Genomic DNA, 12,320 nt, shown 5'->3' with positions numbered 1-12,320 from the left:
GGGAAAAGTCTCTGGCTATCCACTCTATCCATGCCTCTCATCACTTTGTGCACCTCTATCACGTCACCTCTCTGCCTTCTTCACTCCAGTGAGAAAAGCCCTAGCTCCCTCAACCTTTCTTCATAAGACATGCCCTCCAGTCCAGGTAGCATCCTGGTAAATCTCCTCTGTACCCTCTCCAAAGCATCCAAATCCTTCCTATAATGAGGCGACCAGAGTGGACGCAATATTCCAAGTGTGGTCTAACTGAGTTTTATAGAGCTGCAGCAAAACCTTGCGGCTCTTAAACTCAATCCCCCTGATCATGAAAGCCAACACACCATACGCCTTATTAGGGGCTGGTTTAGCGCAGGGCTAAAGAGCTGGCTTTTAAAGCAGACCAAGGCAGGCCAGCAGCACGGTTCAATTCCTGTTCCAGCTTCCCCGAACAGGCGCCGGAATGTGGCGACTAGGGGCTTTTCACAGTAACTTCATTTGAAGCCTACTTGTGAAAATAAGCGATTTTCATTTCATTTCATTTCATTAACAACCCTATCAACCTGGGTGGCAACTTTGAGGGATCTATGTACGTGGACCCCAAGATCCCTCTGTTCCTCCACACTTCCAAGAATCCTGCCTTTAACCCTGTATTCAGCATTCAAATTCGACCTTCCAAAATGAATCACTTCACATTTATTAAGGTTGAACTCCATCTGCCACTTCTTAGCCCAGCTCTGCATCCTGTCAATGTCCTGTTGTAACCTACAACAACCCTCAACACAATCTACAACTCCCCCAACCTTCGTGTCATCGGCAAACCTACTAACCCACCCTTCCACTGCCTCATCCAAGTCAATTATAAAAACCACAAAGAGCAGAGGTCCCAGAACAGATTCCTGCAGGACACCACTGGTCACCAATCTCCAGGCGGAATACTTTCCATCTATTGCCACTCGCTGTCTTCTTTCGGCCAGCCAATTCTGTATCCAGATAGCCAGATTTCCCTGTATCCCATGCCCGCTGACATTCTGAATGAGCCTACCATGGGGAACCTTATCAAATCCCTTACTCAAATCCATATACACCACATCCACTGCCCAATCTTCATCAATGTGTCTCGTCACATCCACAAAGAATTCAATGAGGCTTGTGAGGCATGACCTGCCCCTCACAAAGCCATGTTGACTACCTTAAATCAAACTATAATTTCTAAATAATCATGAATCCTATCTCTCAGAATCCTTTCTAATATTTTGCTCACCACAGATGTAAGGCTGATTGGTCTGTAATTCCCAGGGATTTCCCTATTCCCTTTCTTGAACAGGGGAACATTAGCCACTCTCCAATCATCCGGTACTACTCCAGTGGAGAGTGAGGACGCATAAATCATCGCCAATGGTGCAGCAATCTCCTCCCTTGCTTCCCATAGTAACCTTGGGTATATCCCGTCAGGCCCAGGGGACTTATCTATCCTGATGCTTTTCAAAATTTCCAGCACATCCTCTTTCTTAATATCAACCTGTTCGAGTCTATTAACCTGGTTCACACTGTTCTCATGGGTAACAAGGTCCCTCTCTCTAGTGAATACTGAAGCAAAGTATTCATTTAGGGCCTCCCCCATCTCCTCAGACTCTAGGCACAAGTTCCCTCCACTCTCCTTGATCGGCCCTACTCTCACTCTGATCATCCTCTTATTTCACACATAAGTGTAGAACGCATTGGGGTTTTCCCTAATCCTTCCCACCAGGGCTTTTTCATGCCCCCTTCTAGCTCTCCTCAGTCAGTTTCTGAGTTCCTTCCTGGTTACCTTTTAACCCTCCAGAGCCGAGTCAGATCCTTGCTTCCTCAACCTTATGTAAGCTTCCTTCTTCCTCCTGACTAGATGCTCCACTTCTCTTATCATCCAAGGTTCCATCACCTTACCATTCCTTCCTCATCTCAGTGGGACAAAACTATTCAGCACTCGCAGCAAGTGCTCCTTAAACAATCCCCACATTACTGTTGTGCATTTTCCCAAGAACAATTGTTCCCACTTTATGCTCCTCAGTTCCTGTCTAATAGCAGTATAATTTCCCCTCCCCCAATTAAATACCTTCCCATACTGTCTGTTCCTGTCCCTCTCCATGACTATGGTAAAGGTCAAGGAGTTGTGGTCACTGTCACGGAAATGCTTTCCCAGCGAGACATCTGACACCTGGCCTGGTTCGTTTCCGAGCACCAAGTCCAATATGGCCTCTCCGCTAGTCGGCCCATCTGCATACTGAGTCAGGAATCTGTCCTGTATACACCTGACAAAATCTGCTCCATTCAAACTATTTGCACTAAGGAGGTTCCAGTCAATATTAGGGAACTTGAAGTCACCCATGACAACAACTCTGTTACTTCTGCACTTTTCCAAGATCTGCTGCCCAATCTGTTCCTCTATCTCTCTGCTGATATTAGTTGCGGTCTATAAAAAAACTCCCAATAAAGTGACTGCTCCTTTCTTGTTTCTGACTTCCACCCACACTGACTCAGTAGACAAACCCTCCTCAACTACCTCCTTTTCTGCAGCTGTGGTGCACTCCCTAATTAACAGTGCCACTCCCCCTCCTCTTTTACCTCCCTCCCTATTCTTCTGAAAACACCTAAACCCCGGAAGATCTAACAACCATTCCTGCCCCTGTGAAATCCATGTCTCCGTAATGGCCACAGCATCATAGTTCCAAGTACTGATCCATGCTCTAAGTTCATCTCCCTTATTCCTGACACTCCTTGCATTGAAACAGACACACTTTAACCCATTCCATTGAGTGCAACTTTGCCCTATCAACTGTCCATTCTCCTCACAGACTTGCTGCATACTATTTCTGCCTGTTCAACAGCTACCCTATCCTCTGATCCATAGCTCTGGTTCCCATCCCCCTGCCAAACTAGTTTAAACCCAGCTGAAGAGCTCTAGCAAACCTCCCACCCAGGATATTGGTGCCCCTCAAGTTTAGGTGCAACCAATCCTTCATGTACAGGTCCCACCTTCCCGAGATATCCCAATGATCCACATATCTGAAACCTTCACTCCTGCACCAGCCCTGTAGCCATGTGTTCAGCTGCACTCGCTCTCTGTTCCTTGCTTCACTTGCACGTGGCACCGGTAGCAATCCTGAGATCACTACTCTGCTCTTTAGCTTCCAACCTAATTCCCTAAAATCACTTTTTAGATCCTCATCCCTTTTCTTAGCTATGTCATTGGTGCCTATGTGCACCACGGCTTCTGGTTGCTCCCCCTCCCCCTTAAGAATCCTGTAGACTCGATCCGAGACATCCCTGGCCCTGGTACCGGGAGGCAACATAACTTCTGGGAGTCTCGATTGCGACCACAGAATCTCCTATCCATTCCCCTAACCATTGAGTCTCCTATCACTATTGCTTTTGTTTTCACCCCCCTTCCCTTCTGAGCCACAGAGCCAGGCTCAGTGCCAGAGACCTGGCCGCTAGGGCCTTCCCTCGGTTGGTCATCCCCCCAACAGCATCCAAAACGGTTTGCTTGTTTTGAAGGGGAACGGCCACGAGGGATCCCTGCACTGCCTGCCTGTTTCTTTTCCTTCCCCTGACTGTAACCCAGCTACTCTTGTCACGTACCTTGGGTGTGGCTACCTCCCTGTAACTCCTCTCTATCACCCCCTCTGCCTCCCGGATGATCCGAAGTTCATCCAGCTCCAGTTCCCTAACGCGGTCTCTGAGGAGCTGGAGTTGGGTGCACTTTCCACATGTGTAGTCAGCGGGGATACCAGTGGTAACCCCCACCACCCACATCCTACAGGAGGAGCATGCAACTGCCCTAGCCTCCATCCCCTCTTACCTTACAGAATGTAGCTGCCCTGTGGACCAACTGGAACCCTGCCCTCCGACTCTGCTCCCAGTCAGCTGCACTCTCTGTAAACTCCTGGCTCCCTTCTCGCTCTTTGGGGAAGTGTAGGAAACAAATGAAAGAAACACTTTGCTCCCTCCTCACCTAACTCCCTCAGTCACCAAACACTTACTATAGCATTCAAATGCACCCAAATTCAGCACTCAATGCAAACTCAGTTTGTACATAGCATTTGATTGTGAACTGTGTGTGTAATTGGATTGTGCTTTGCGACTGACTCTGGATTTTGGCTGATAGTGCACTGCACTGAATGGAATCCAGACTGTGATTGACATCTGTGGATTGTGGACTGCATCTGATTTCACCTTTCTGCGAACTGTGCCTGACTGTGCATTCAGACTGCATAAATTGCAGTTTTGAACTCAGTCCACTGATTATGTATTAGATCAGATTTTCATTCTGTCTAATTTTGGTTTCTTTTGTCATGGGATGTGAGCCTCACCGGCAAGGCCAACATTCATTGCCCATTCCTAATTACCCTTGAAAAGATGGTGGTGAGCTGCCTTCTTGAACCACTGCAGTCCCTATGGTGTAGGTACACCCACAGTACTTTTGGGAGGGCGTTCCAGGATTTTGACCCAGCGACAGTGAAGGAACAGAGATATATTTCCAAGTCAGGATCTTGAGTGACTTGGAGGGGAACTTCCAGATGGTGGTTTCCATGCGTCTGCTGTCCTTGTCCTTCTAGATGGTAGTGGCCGTGGATTTAGTAGGTGCTGCCTGAGGAGCCTAGAGATTTGGGGATGTGAGTAAGAACTTGTATAAGTATCGATGGGTAAAGATCTGAAATTCGCTGCTGGTGAGGGTGATGGAACCTTGGAAAATCAATGATTTCAAATGGAAATTGGGCGAGCAACGGAGGGGAACAAACCTACTGAGGACAAACCTACTGGGAACAAACCGACTGAGGACAGGCTTACTGGGAACAAACCTACTGAGGACAGGCCTACTGGGGACAAAACTGCTGGGAACAAACCTACTGGGGACAAAACTGCTGGGAACAAACGTACTGGGGACAAACCTACTGGGAACAAACTTACTGGGGACAAACCTGCTGGGAACAAACCTACTGGGAGCAAACCTACTAGGAACAAACCTGCTGGGGACAAACCTGCTGGGAACAAACATATTGGGAACAAACCTGCTGGGGACAAAACCTGCTGGGAACAAAACCACTGGGAACAAAACCACTGGGAACACACCTACTGGGGACAAACCTACTGGGAACTGTTGTGCTTCTTTTACTTGTCTTTTCCTATGGCTCTGTTCCAATTATGGCAATCAGTGGGTTTGACCTTCTTTCTTTTGATATCTATGTTCTAATGCTCAGAGTCGCCAGGTATCAAATGATACCACCACAAGGTTCAACCGGCTATCGATCAAAGAGCCAAACACCAGTTAGTTAGTTCAAGGTCAAGGGTACTTTATTTACACACAATTAGTCATGCAACATAAACAGTACGAGTTAACTACACCTATCGACTAAGACAACCTGTACTTAACTTCGGGCACCCAGCTTAGGTCAGAGAAACAGTGGTCGCTGTTCGATTCTGGATCTATCGAGTTCGAAGCAGTAACTGCTGCTCAGCTGGGTTCATCCGTCTGGTAGCGAGCGTTGAACTTGGACTTGCTTCTGGTGGTGCTGCAATTGGAGATGGTCGTGACCAGGCACCAGGTCCAAGAGAGGATGAACATATGGCGAACTCTTCTTCTTATACTTGGGGGTTTTCGCCCTCTTTTGGGCAGTCCTTCAGTTTGGACCGCACTAATTGGGTGATCCCTGATCACTCCGTTCGATTCCTAACCAATAAGTGGGCAGCGATCTGGATGGCTGGGCGTGTCCCAAGCGGTCCCTGAACATGACCCCTGAACAGAGAGTGGCGCCCAAATGTCTGGGACTGTACCTTTGTTCTGGTGAAGATGGGCCATCCAATGCTAATAGGCCCATCAAAATGCTAATTGTTCGGAGTTTCTATACCGTCTGGACTCCTTGGTTGTAAATATACATTTTCAGGCTCTGAGCCTTGGCTTGTCCATTTTACCCGCTAGGCTTTGCGTGTTTCTCTGTCCCTGGTTGTAAGTGGCCATCCCAGATGGCTACAGAACAAACCTACTGGGGACAAACCTACTGAGGACAGGCCTACTGGGAACAAACCTGCTGGGGGCAAACCTACTGGCAACAAGGTTGTTAGGAACAAACCTACTGTGCAAATCTACTGGGGACAAATTACTGGGGCAAACTTTCTGGGGACAAACCTACTGAGGACAGGCCTACTAGGAATAAATCTGATTGGAACACACCTACTGGGAACAATCCTGCTGGGATCCAGCAGGGGAATGGGGACTGATTGAATGGCTACCATGGACTTCATGGGATGAATGGCTTCCTATGTACCATAATAATTATGACTGTAATGATCCAGATGGGTTTTTACAGCAATGATCATCATGACTGAAATAAGCTTTTATTCCACATTCTATATCACCTCACTGTCATAGTTGGATACATCCCCAGAGTATTATTACCCAAATAACATTCCCACTATGATGCTACGCCTGACAATGGCAAATGTGAACTTTGCCTGTGGAATTGTGTGTCAGTTTTTGTGCATGTGATGTAATGTGAATAACACTCATGTTGTGCTTTCTCTTCACGTAGGTCGATGCACATGGAAACATCCTCTTGAGCACCTTGGAACTGAACGATGAAGTGTTGCCATCAGAGGTTGCCAGCAGCGTGAGCGATTCCCGCAATTCCGTCATGTCCTTTGACAGCTCTGGAATCCAGTTCCGTAGGGTGGGATCCAGGGATGGTTTAGGACTCAACACCAGAGAACGCAACGTAGACCGTGAACTCGCCAAAAGCCGTCTGCGTCGCCGATCCTCCAAACTCAAGCTGAAGATTCCAAAGTTGACGGATGTTAGTGCAATTGACAAATGGTCAAGAGTCGTGTTCCCCATAACCTTTGGCTTCTTCAATGTCATCTACTGGCTATACTATGTGCACTGACAGACAGAGCGAGAAAGAGAGAGGGGGACAGATGGACAGTCGCATGGTCATGTTAAACCAACTGCCATTCTTCACATGACCAGGACTTTGTACACATGTAAAAAAAAAAAGACGATAAGAAAATGTCTTCATGTTCATTGGGGATGTTCTCTCACCTTTCTATTTCCAGATATTTTGTTTCACATGAAATCCAGACATTGCTCACTGACCTCCTAAAGTTATGATGCATGAGTCTCATTTTAAACCTGTACAGATCAGCAACTACACTGTAGAGAGCTTACATAGACTGCTGCATCCGGTTATAAACCACCACTTTGAATAACTGAACCCTCCTCATGGACAAAGCATGGTTGAGATGAAACATTGAATAGTGTGCGGGAAGCGTGAGGAGTTAGTGTGGGGGGAGGGGGGGTGGGGAGCGTGAGGAGTTACTTGGGGGGGATGGTTTAATGAGAAATATAAAGAAAAACAGCCCAAAGATAATTATTCTGAAGAGTGGGTCTGGACAGTAAAGGGGAAGCAATATTTGCTCCTCTGGAATGTTCACTTGTCGACTGGAGGAACAGCAAGCGGTCTATATGGAGACAAAGTTGTAAGCCCATTTACAAGGAGTACTCAGTGAACTCACTGTGGACCAGGCAAACTCACTGTTGTGAACTGCTGCCCTGGTCAAAATCACATCTTTCTCAACAAGGATAATCCCAGAAAGCCCAAGGTCTGGTTAAGAGTCAGAGACAATCACCATCCTCACCCCTTCATTCATTTCTTATCAGCAATGACTGATGTTTGCTCGCTCCTCCTGTATTCTACAATACCCCTCATCCACCTCCTGCATACCAGATACACACCTTCCTGAATCAGCGTGCCTGGGCACACGGCATAGCCCCAGTGATCCACTCAGTCATATGCACCTACCCATCTTTGCAGACTCCTCATTCGCACAGGTTAGTTCAATACCCTGAGCAAGAGGCCAAAATTTCCTTTCATTATTCACCAAAAGATAACTTATTTCCAACAAGAATTTTCCAAGATTCCTGGTCACTGTCATCTTGTAATCGCATAGATTTAGCAACACCACACTGAGGCTGAAATTATCCAGAATGTTTTCAGAATCTTGGTCTCTATCCCCTCGAGCTGAGAGAGCGTGTGAATTATCTGATCATAGAACATAGAAAATACAGCACAGAACAGGCCCTTCGGCCCACGATGTTGTGCCGAACCTTTGTCCTAGATTAATCATAGATTATCATTGAATTTACAGTGAAGGAGGCCATTCGGCCCTTTGAGTCTGCACCGGCTCTTGGAAAGAGCACCCTACCCAAACTCAACACCTCCACCCAACACCAAGGGCAATTTTGGACACTAAGGGCAATTTATCATGGCCAATCCACCTAACCTGCTCACCTTTGGACTGTGGGAGGAAACCGGAGCACCCGGGGGAAACCCACACAGACACGGGGAGGATGTGCAGACTCCGCACAGACAGTGATCCAAGCCGGAATCGAACCTGGGACCCTGGAGCTATGAAGCAATTGTGCTATCCACAATGCTACCGTGCTGCCCTTAAGAACAAATAAATCTACACTATATCATTTTACCGTAATCCATGTACCTATCCAATAGCTGCTTGAAGGTCCCTAATATTTCTGACTCAACTACTTCCACAGGCAGTGCATTCCATGCCCCCACTACTCTCTGGGTAAAGAACCTACCTCTGATATCCCTCCTATATCTTCCACCTTTCACCTTAAATTTATGTCCCCTTGTAATGGTTTGTTCCACCCGGGGAAAAAGTCTCTGACTGTCTACTCTCTCTATTCCCCTGATCATCTTATAAACCGCTATCAAGTCGCCCCTCATCCTTCTCCATTCTAATGAGAAAAGGCCTAGCACCCTCAACCTTTCCTCGTAAGACCTACTCTCCATTCCAGGCAACATCCTGGTAAATCTCCTTTGCACCTTTTCCAAAGCTTCCACATCATGTTCAAAATAATAAATGTTGGGCGAGGGAGGGGGGGGGGGGGGGAAGAGGTGGGAATGATGAGGGGAAAGGAGTGAGGTGGAAAGGGGAATGTGAGGGGTAATGGAGGAGGCGTTGGGTGGGGGGGGGGGGCATGAGGATGGTGGAGGTTGGGTGGAGACGCTGAGGGGTGGGGCAGGAAAGGGGAGGGGAGGCATATGATGAGGGGTGAGGGCAATGGGGTGGGGAAGGGGTTGGGAGAGATCCCCAAGATAAGAGGCATTATCTTTCACTAGTAACACATTGAATCTGTATCAATAATAATCACAGTAAATGTTCATTGCCCTTACTGCTAAAAGTACAAAAAGACACTGATCATTTGCACACTCCAACAACCTACCTGAAATGAGCAGTAATCCGATAACCCATTTAAATTTACCTTCCAACTAGCCTCAATCCTATTCCTAGGTAACAGACTCAGTCCTCCCATTCGTATGAAACGGACTCGATGAGCTGAATGACCTCCTCCTGTTCTCATGCAAAAGGCTCGAGGTTAAATGGTCTCCTCTTGTTTTTGATGCTACTCTTTCAGGCCATGAAAAGACTTTCATATATATCAAGACCTCAGGATGCCACAAAGCTCATGAAGTACTTTCTAAGGACTCTATTGATAATCAGCATGGCTTTGTGAGGGACAGGTCATGCCTCAAGCCTCGTTGAATTCTTTGAGGATGTGACGAGGCACATTGATGAAGGTCGGGCAGTGGATGTGGTGTATATGGATTTGAGTAAGGCATTTGATAAGGTTCCCCATGGTAGGCTCATTCAGAAAGTCAGGGGGCATGGGATACAGGGAAATTTGGCTGTCTGGATTCAGAATTGGCTGGCCGAAAGAAGACAGCGAGGGGTAGTGGATGGGAAGTATTCCGCCTGGAAGGTCGGTGACCAATGGTGTCCCGCAGGGATCGGTTCTGGGACCTCGGCTCTTTGTGGTTTTTATAAATGACTTGGATGAGGAAGTGGAAGGGTGGGTTAGTAAGTTTGCCGATGACACAAAGGTTGGGGAGGTGTAGATAGTGTTGAGGGCTGTTGCAGGTTACAACAGGGCATTGACAGGATGCAGAGCTGGGCTGAGAAGTAGCAGATGGAGTTCAACCTAGATAAATGTGAAGTGATTCATTTTGGAAGGCTGCATTTGAATGCTGAATAGTGTAAAAGGCAGGATTCTTGGAAGTGTGGAGGAACAGAGCGATCTTGGGGTCCACGTACATAGATCCCACAAAGTTGCCACCCAGGTTGATAGGGTTGTTAAGAAGGCGTATGGTGTGTTGGATTTCATTAACGGGGGATTGAGTTTAAGAGCCGCAAGGTTTTGCTGCAGCTATATAAAACCCTGGTTAGACCACCTTTGGAATAGTGTGTCCAGTTCTGGTTGTCTCATTATAGGAAGGATGTGGATGCAGAGGAGATTTACCAGGATGCTGCCTGGACTGGAGGACATGTCTTATGAAGAAAGGTTGAAGAAGCTAGGGCTTTTCTCACTGGAGAGAAGGGAGAGGTGACTTGATAGAGGTGTACAAAGTGATGAGAGGTATGGATAGAGTGGATAGCCAGAGACTTTTTCCCAGGGTGGAAATGGCTGTCACAAGGGGACATAATTTTAAGGTGATTGGAGATGATGTCCGAGGTCGGTTCTTTACAGAGTGGTAGGTGGGTGGAGTGCACTGCCAGCGGAGGTGGTGGAGTCAGAGTATTAGGGACATTTAAGCGACTCTTGGACAGACACATGGACAACAGTAAATTGAAGGGGTGTAGGTTAGGTTGATCTTAGGTTAGGATAAGTGGTCGACACAACATCATGAGCCGAAGGCCTGTACTGTGCTGTTCTGTTTATTGATTATCTGTGCCTGAATGTGACTATTCCGTTACACTCCTGACTGCCTTTCACAATCTACCCTCTGTAAATTTGAGGTAATCTAAAGCCGTGTTGCCCATGGCTTCACTCACACCAAGTCCCTTTTACCTGTTACTCCCATTCACACTGGCTCCCGGAAAAACATGATTCTCATTTTAAAATTATCATCCATGTTTTCAAAATCCTTAATGTCCTCACTCCCTTATCTTTGTAATCTCCAGCAGCCACAAAACTACAATGTGTCAACACTGAGGCAGTTCTGGCCTCTAATGATCCCCAACATTTATCGTTCTACCATTGTTGGCCATGGCTTTATCTGTATTTGTCAATGTAGACTCACTTTGAAAAGAATGGAATATTTTCCCATGTTGTTTTGGAAAGCTCTCTCAAATTCATTACATCAATTTATTCTCAGTTAGTTTTCCAGTTTGATTTTCCTGTCCTGGGAATGTTTGAAGGGGACAGTGTAGAAGGAGCTCTACCCTGTATCTAACCCTGTGCTATACCAGCCCTGAGCGCTTTTGATGGGGACAGTGTAGAGTGAGCTTTACTCATCTCTAACACCTTGCTGTACCTGTCCTGTGTTTGCTGGGGACAGTGCAGAGGGAGCTTTACTCGGTGTCTAATCCCATGCTGTACCTGGCCTGGGAGTGATTGATAGGGACAGTGTAGAGGAAGCTTTACTCCGTATCTAACTCTGTACTGTACCTGTCTTGGAACCCAAGATGCTTGAAATGGAAATTCTTCTGGTCACCAGCAATTACATTCCTCATATTGACTTGAATAGAAAATCCAAATTCCTCCCTGCTGCTCTGCTGCCAGTCGATGTTGGTTGAGGAGGGTAATGCTGTTGCTGCAGTACATATGGACTTTCAGGAGGCATCCGATACAGTGCCACACAACAGAAGTGTGAGAAAAGTTAGAACTCATGGAATAAAAGGGACAGTAGCAATGTGGATACAAAATAGTCTGAATAATATTCTACAATGGTTATTCTTCCGGGTTGGGGGAAAGGTTGTAGTGATGTTCCACAGGGATGTATTGGGATCCTTGCCTTTCCTGATGGATATTAATAATATTAATAATCTAGTGCTGGAGTGCAGGGAAAATTTCAAAAGTTTGCACATGACTCAAAACTTGGGAGGTATTGTTAACTGTGAGGACAGTGTAGAATTTCAAAAGGACACAGACTAGTTGGTGATGGGCTGATAGGTGGCAGATGAAGTTCAATGCGGTGAAGGGTGAAGTGATGCATTTTGGTAAGAAGAATATGGAGACAATGTGAAATAAGGGGTAAATTATTAAAGGTATGCAGGAGCAGATGGATCTGGGTGTATATGTGCGTAGATCATTGAAGGCGGCTGAACAGGTGGTGAGCAGTTAAGTACATAGTATTCTGGACTTTAATAATAGGGGCATAGAGTACAAGAGCAAGGAGGTTATGCTGAATTTATACAAGACAACAGTTAGACCTCAGCTGGAATATTGTGTAGTTCTGGGATGTGAATGCATTGGAGAGTACGGAAGAGGTTCACAAGAATGGTCGCAG

General features: G+C 46.6%; 1 protein-coding gene across 1 annotated transcript in view; it reads left to right on the top strand.

Annotated features, from left to right (window-relative positions):
• gabrb4 (gamma-aminobutyric acid type A receptor subunit beta4) overlaps nucleotides 1-8,602 on the top strand; it is a 262,963-nt gene extending 254,361 nt beyond the window's left edge. Inside the window, exon 9 of the mRNA XM_072504957.1 lies at nucleotides 6,546-8,602. Within this exon, the coding sequence (XP_072361058.1) occupies nucleotides 6,546-6,896 (351 nt within the window). The 3' untranslated portion in view covers nucleotides 6,897-8,602. The remainder of the gene's footprint in view (nucleotides 1-6,545) is intronic.
• Nucleotides 8,603-12,320: the final 3,718 nt, after the last annotated feature.

The sequence above is a fragment of the Scyliorhinus torazame genome, chromosome 5, assembly GCF_047496885.1.
Source record: "Scyliorhinus torazame isolate Kashiwa2021f chromosome 5, sScyTor2.1, whole genome shotgun sequence".
In the NCBI taxonomy this organism is placed as follows: domain Eukaryota; kingdom Metazoa; phylum Chordata; class Chondrichthyes; order Carcharhiniformes; family Scyliorhinidae; genus Scyliorhinus; species Scyliorhinus torazame.
This window is presented reverse-complemented; position numbering and strand designations above follow the sequence as displayed.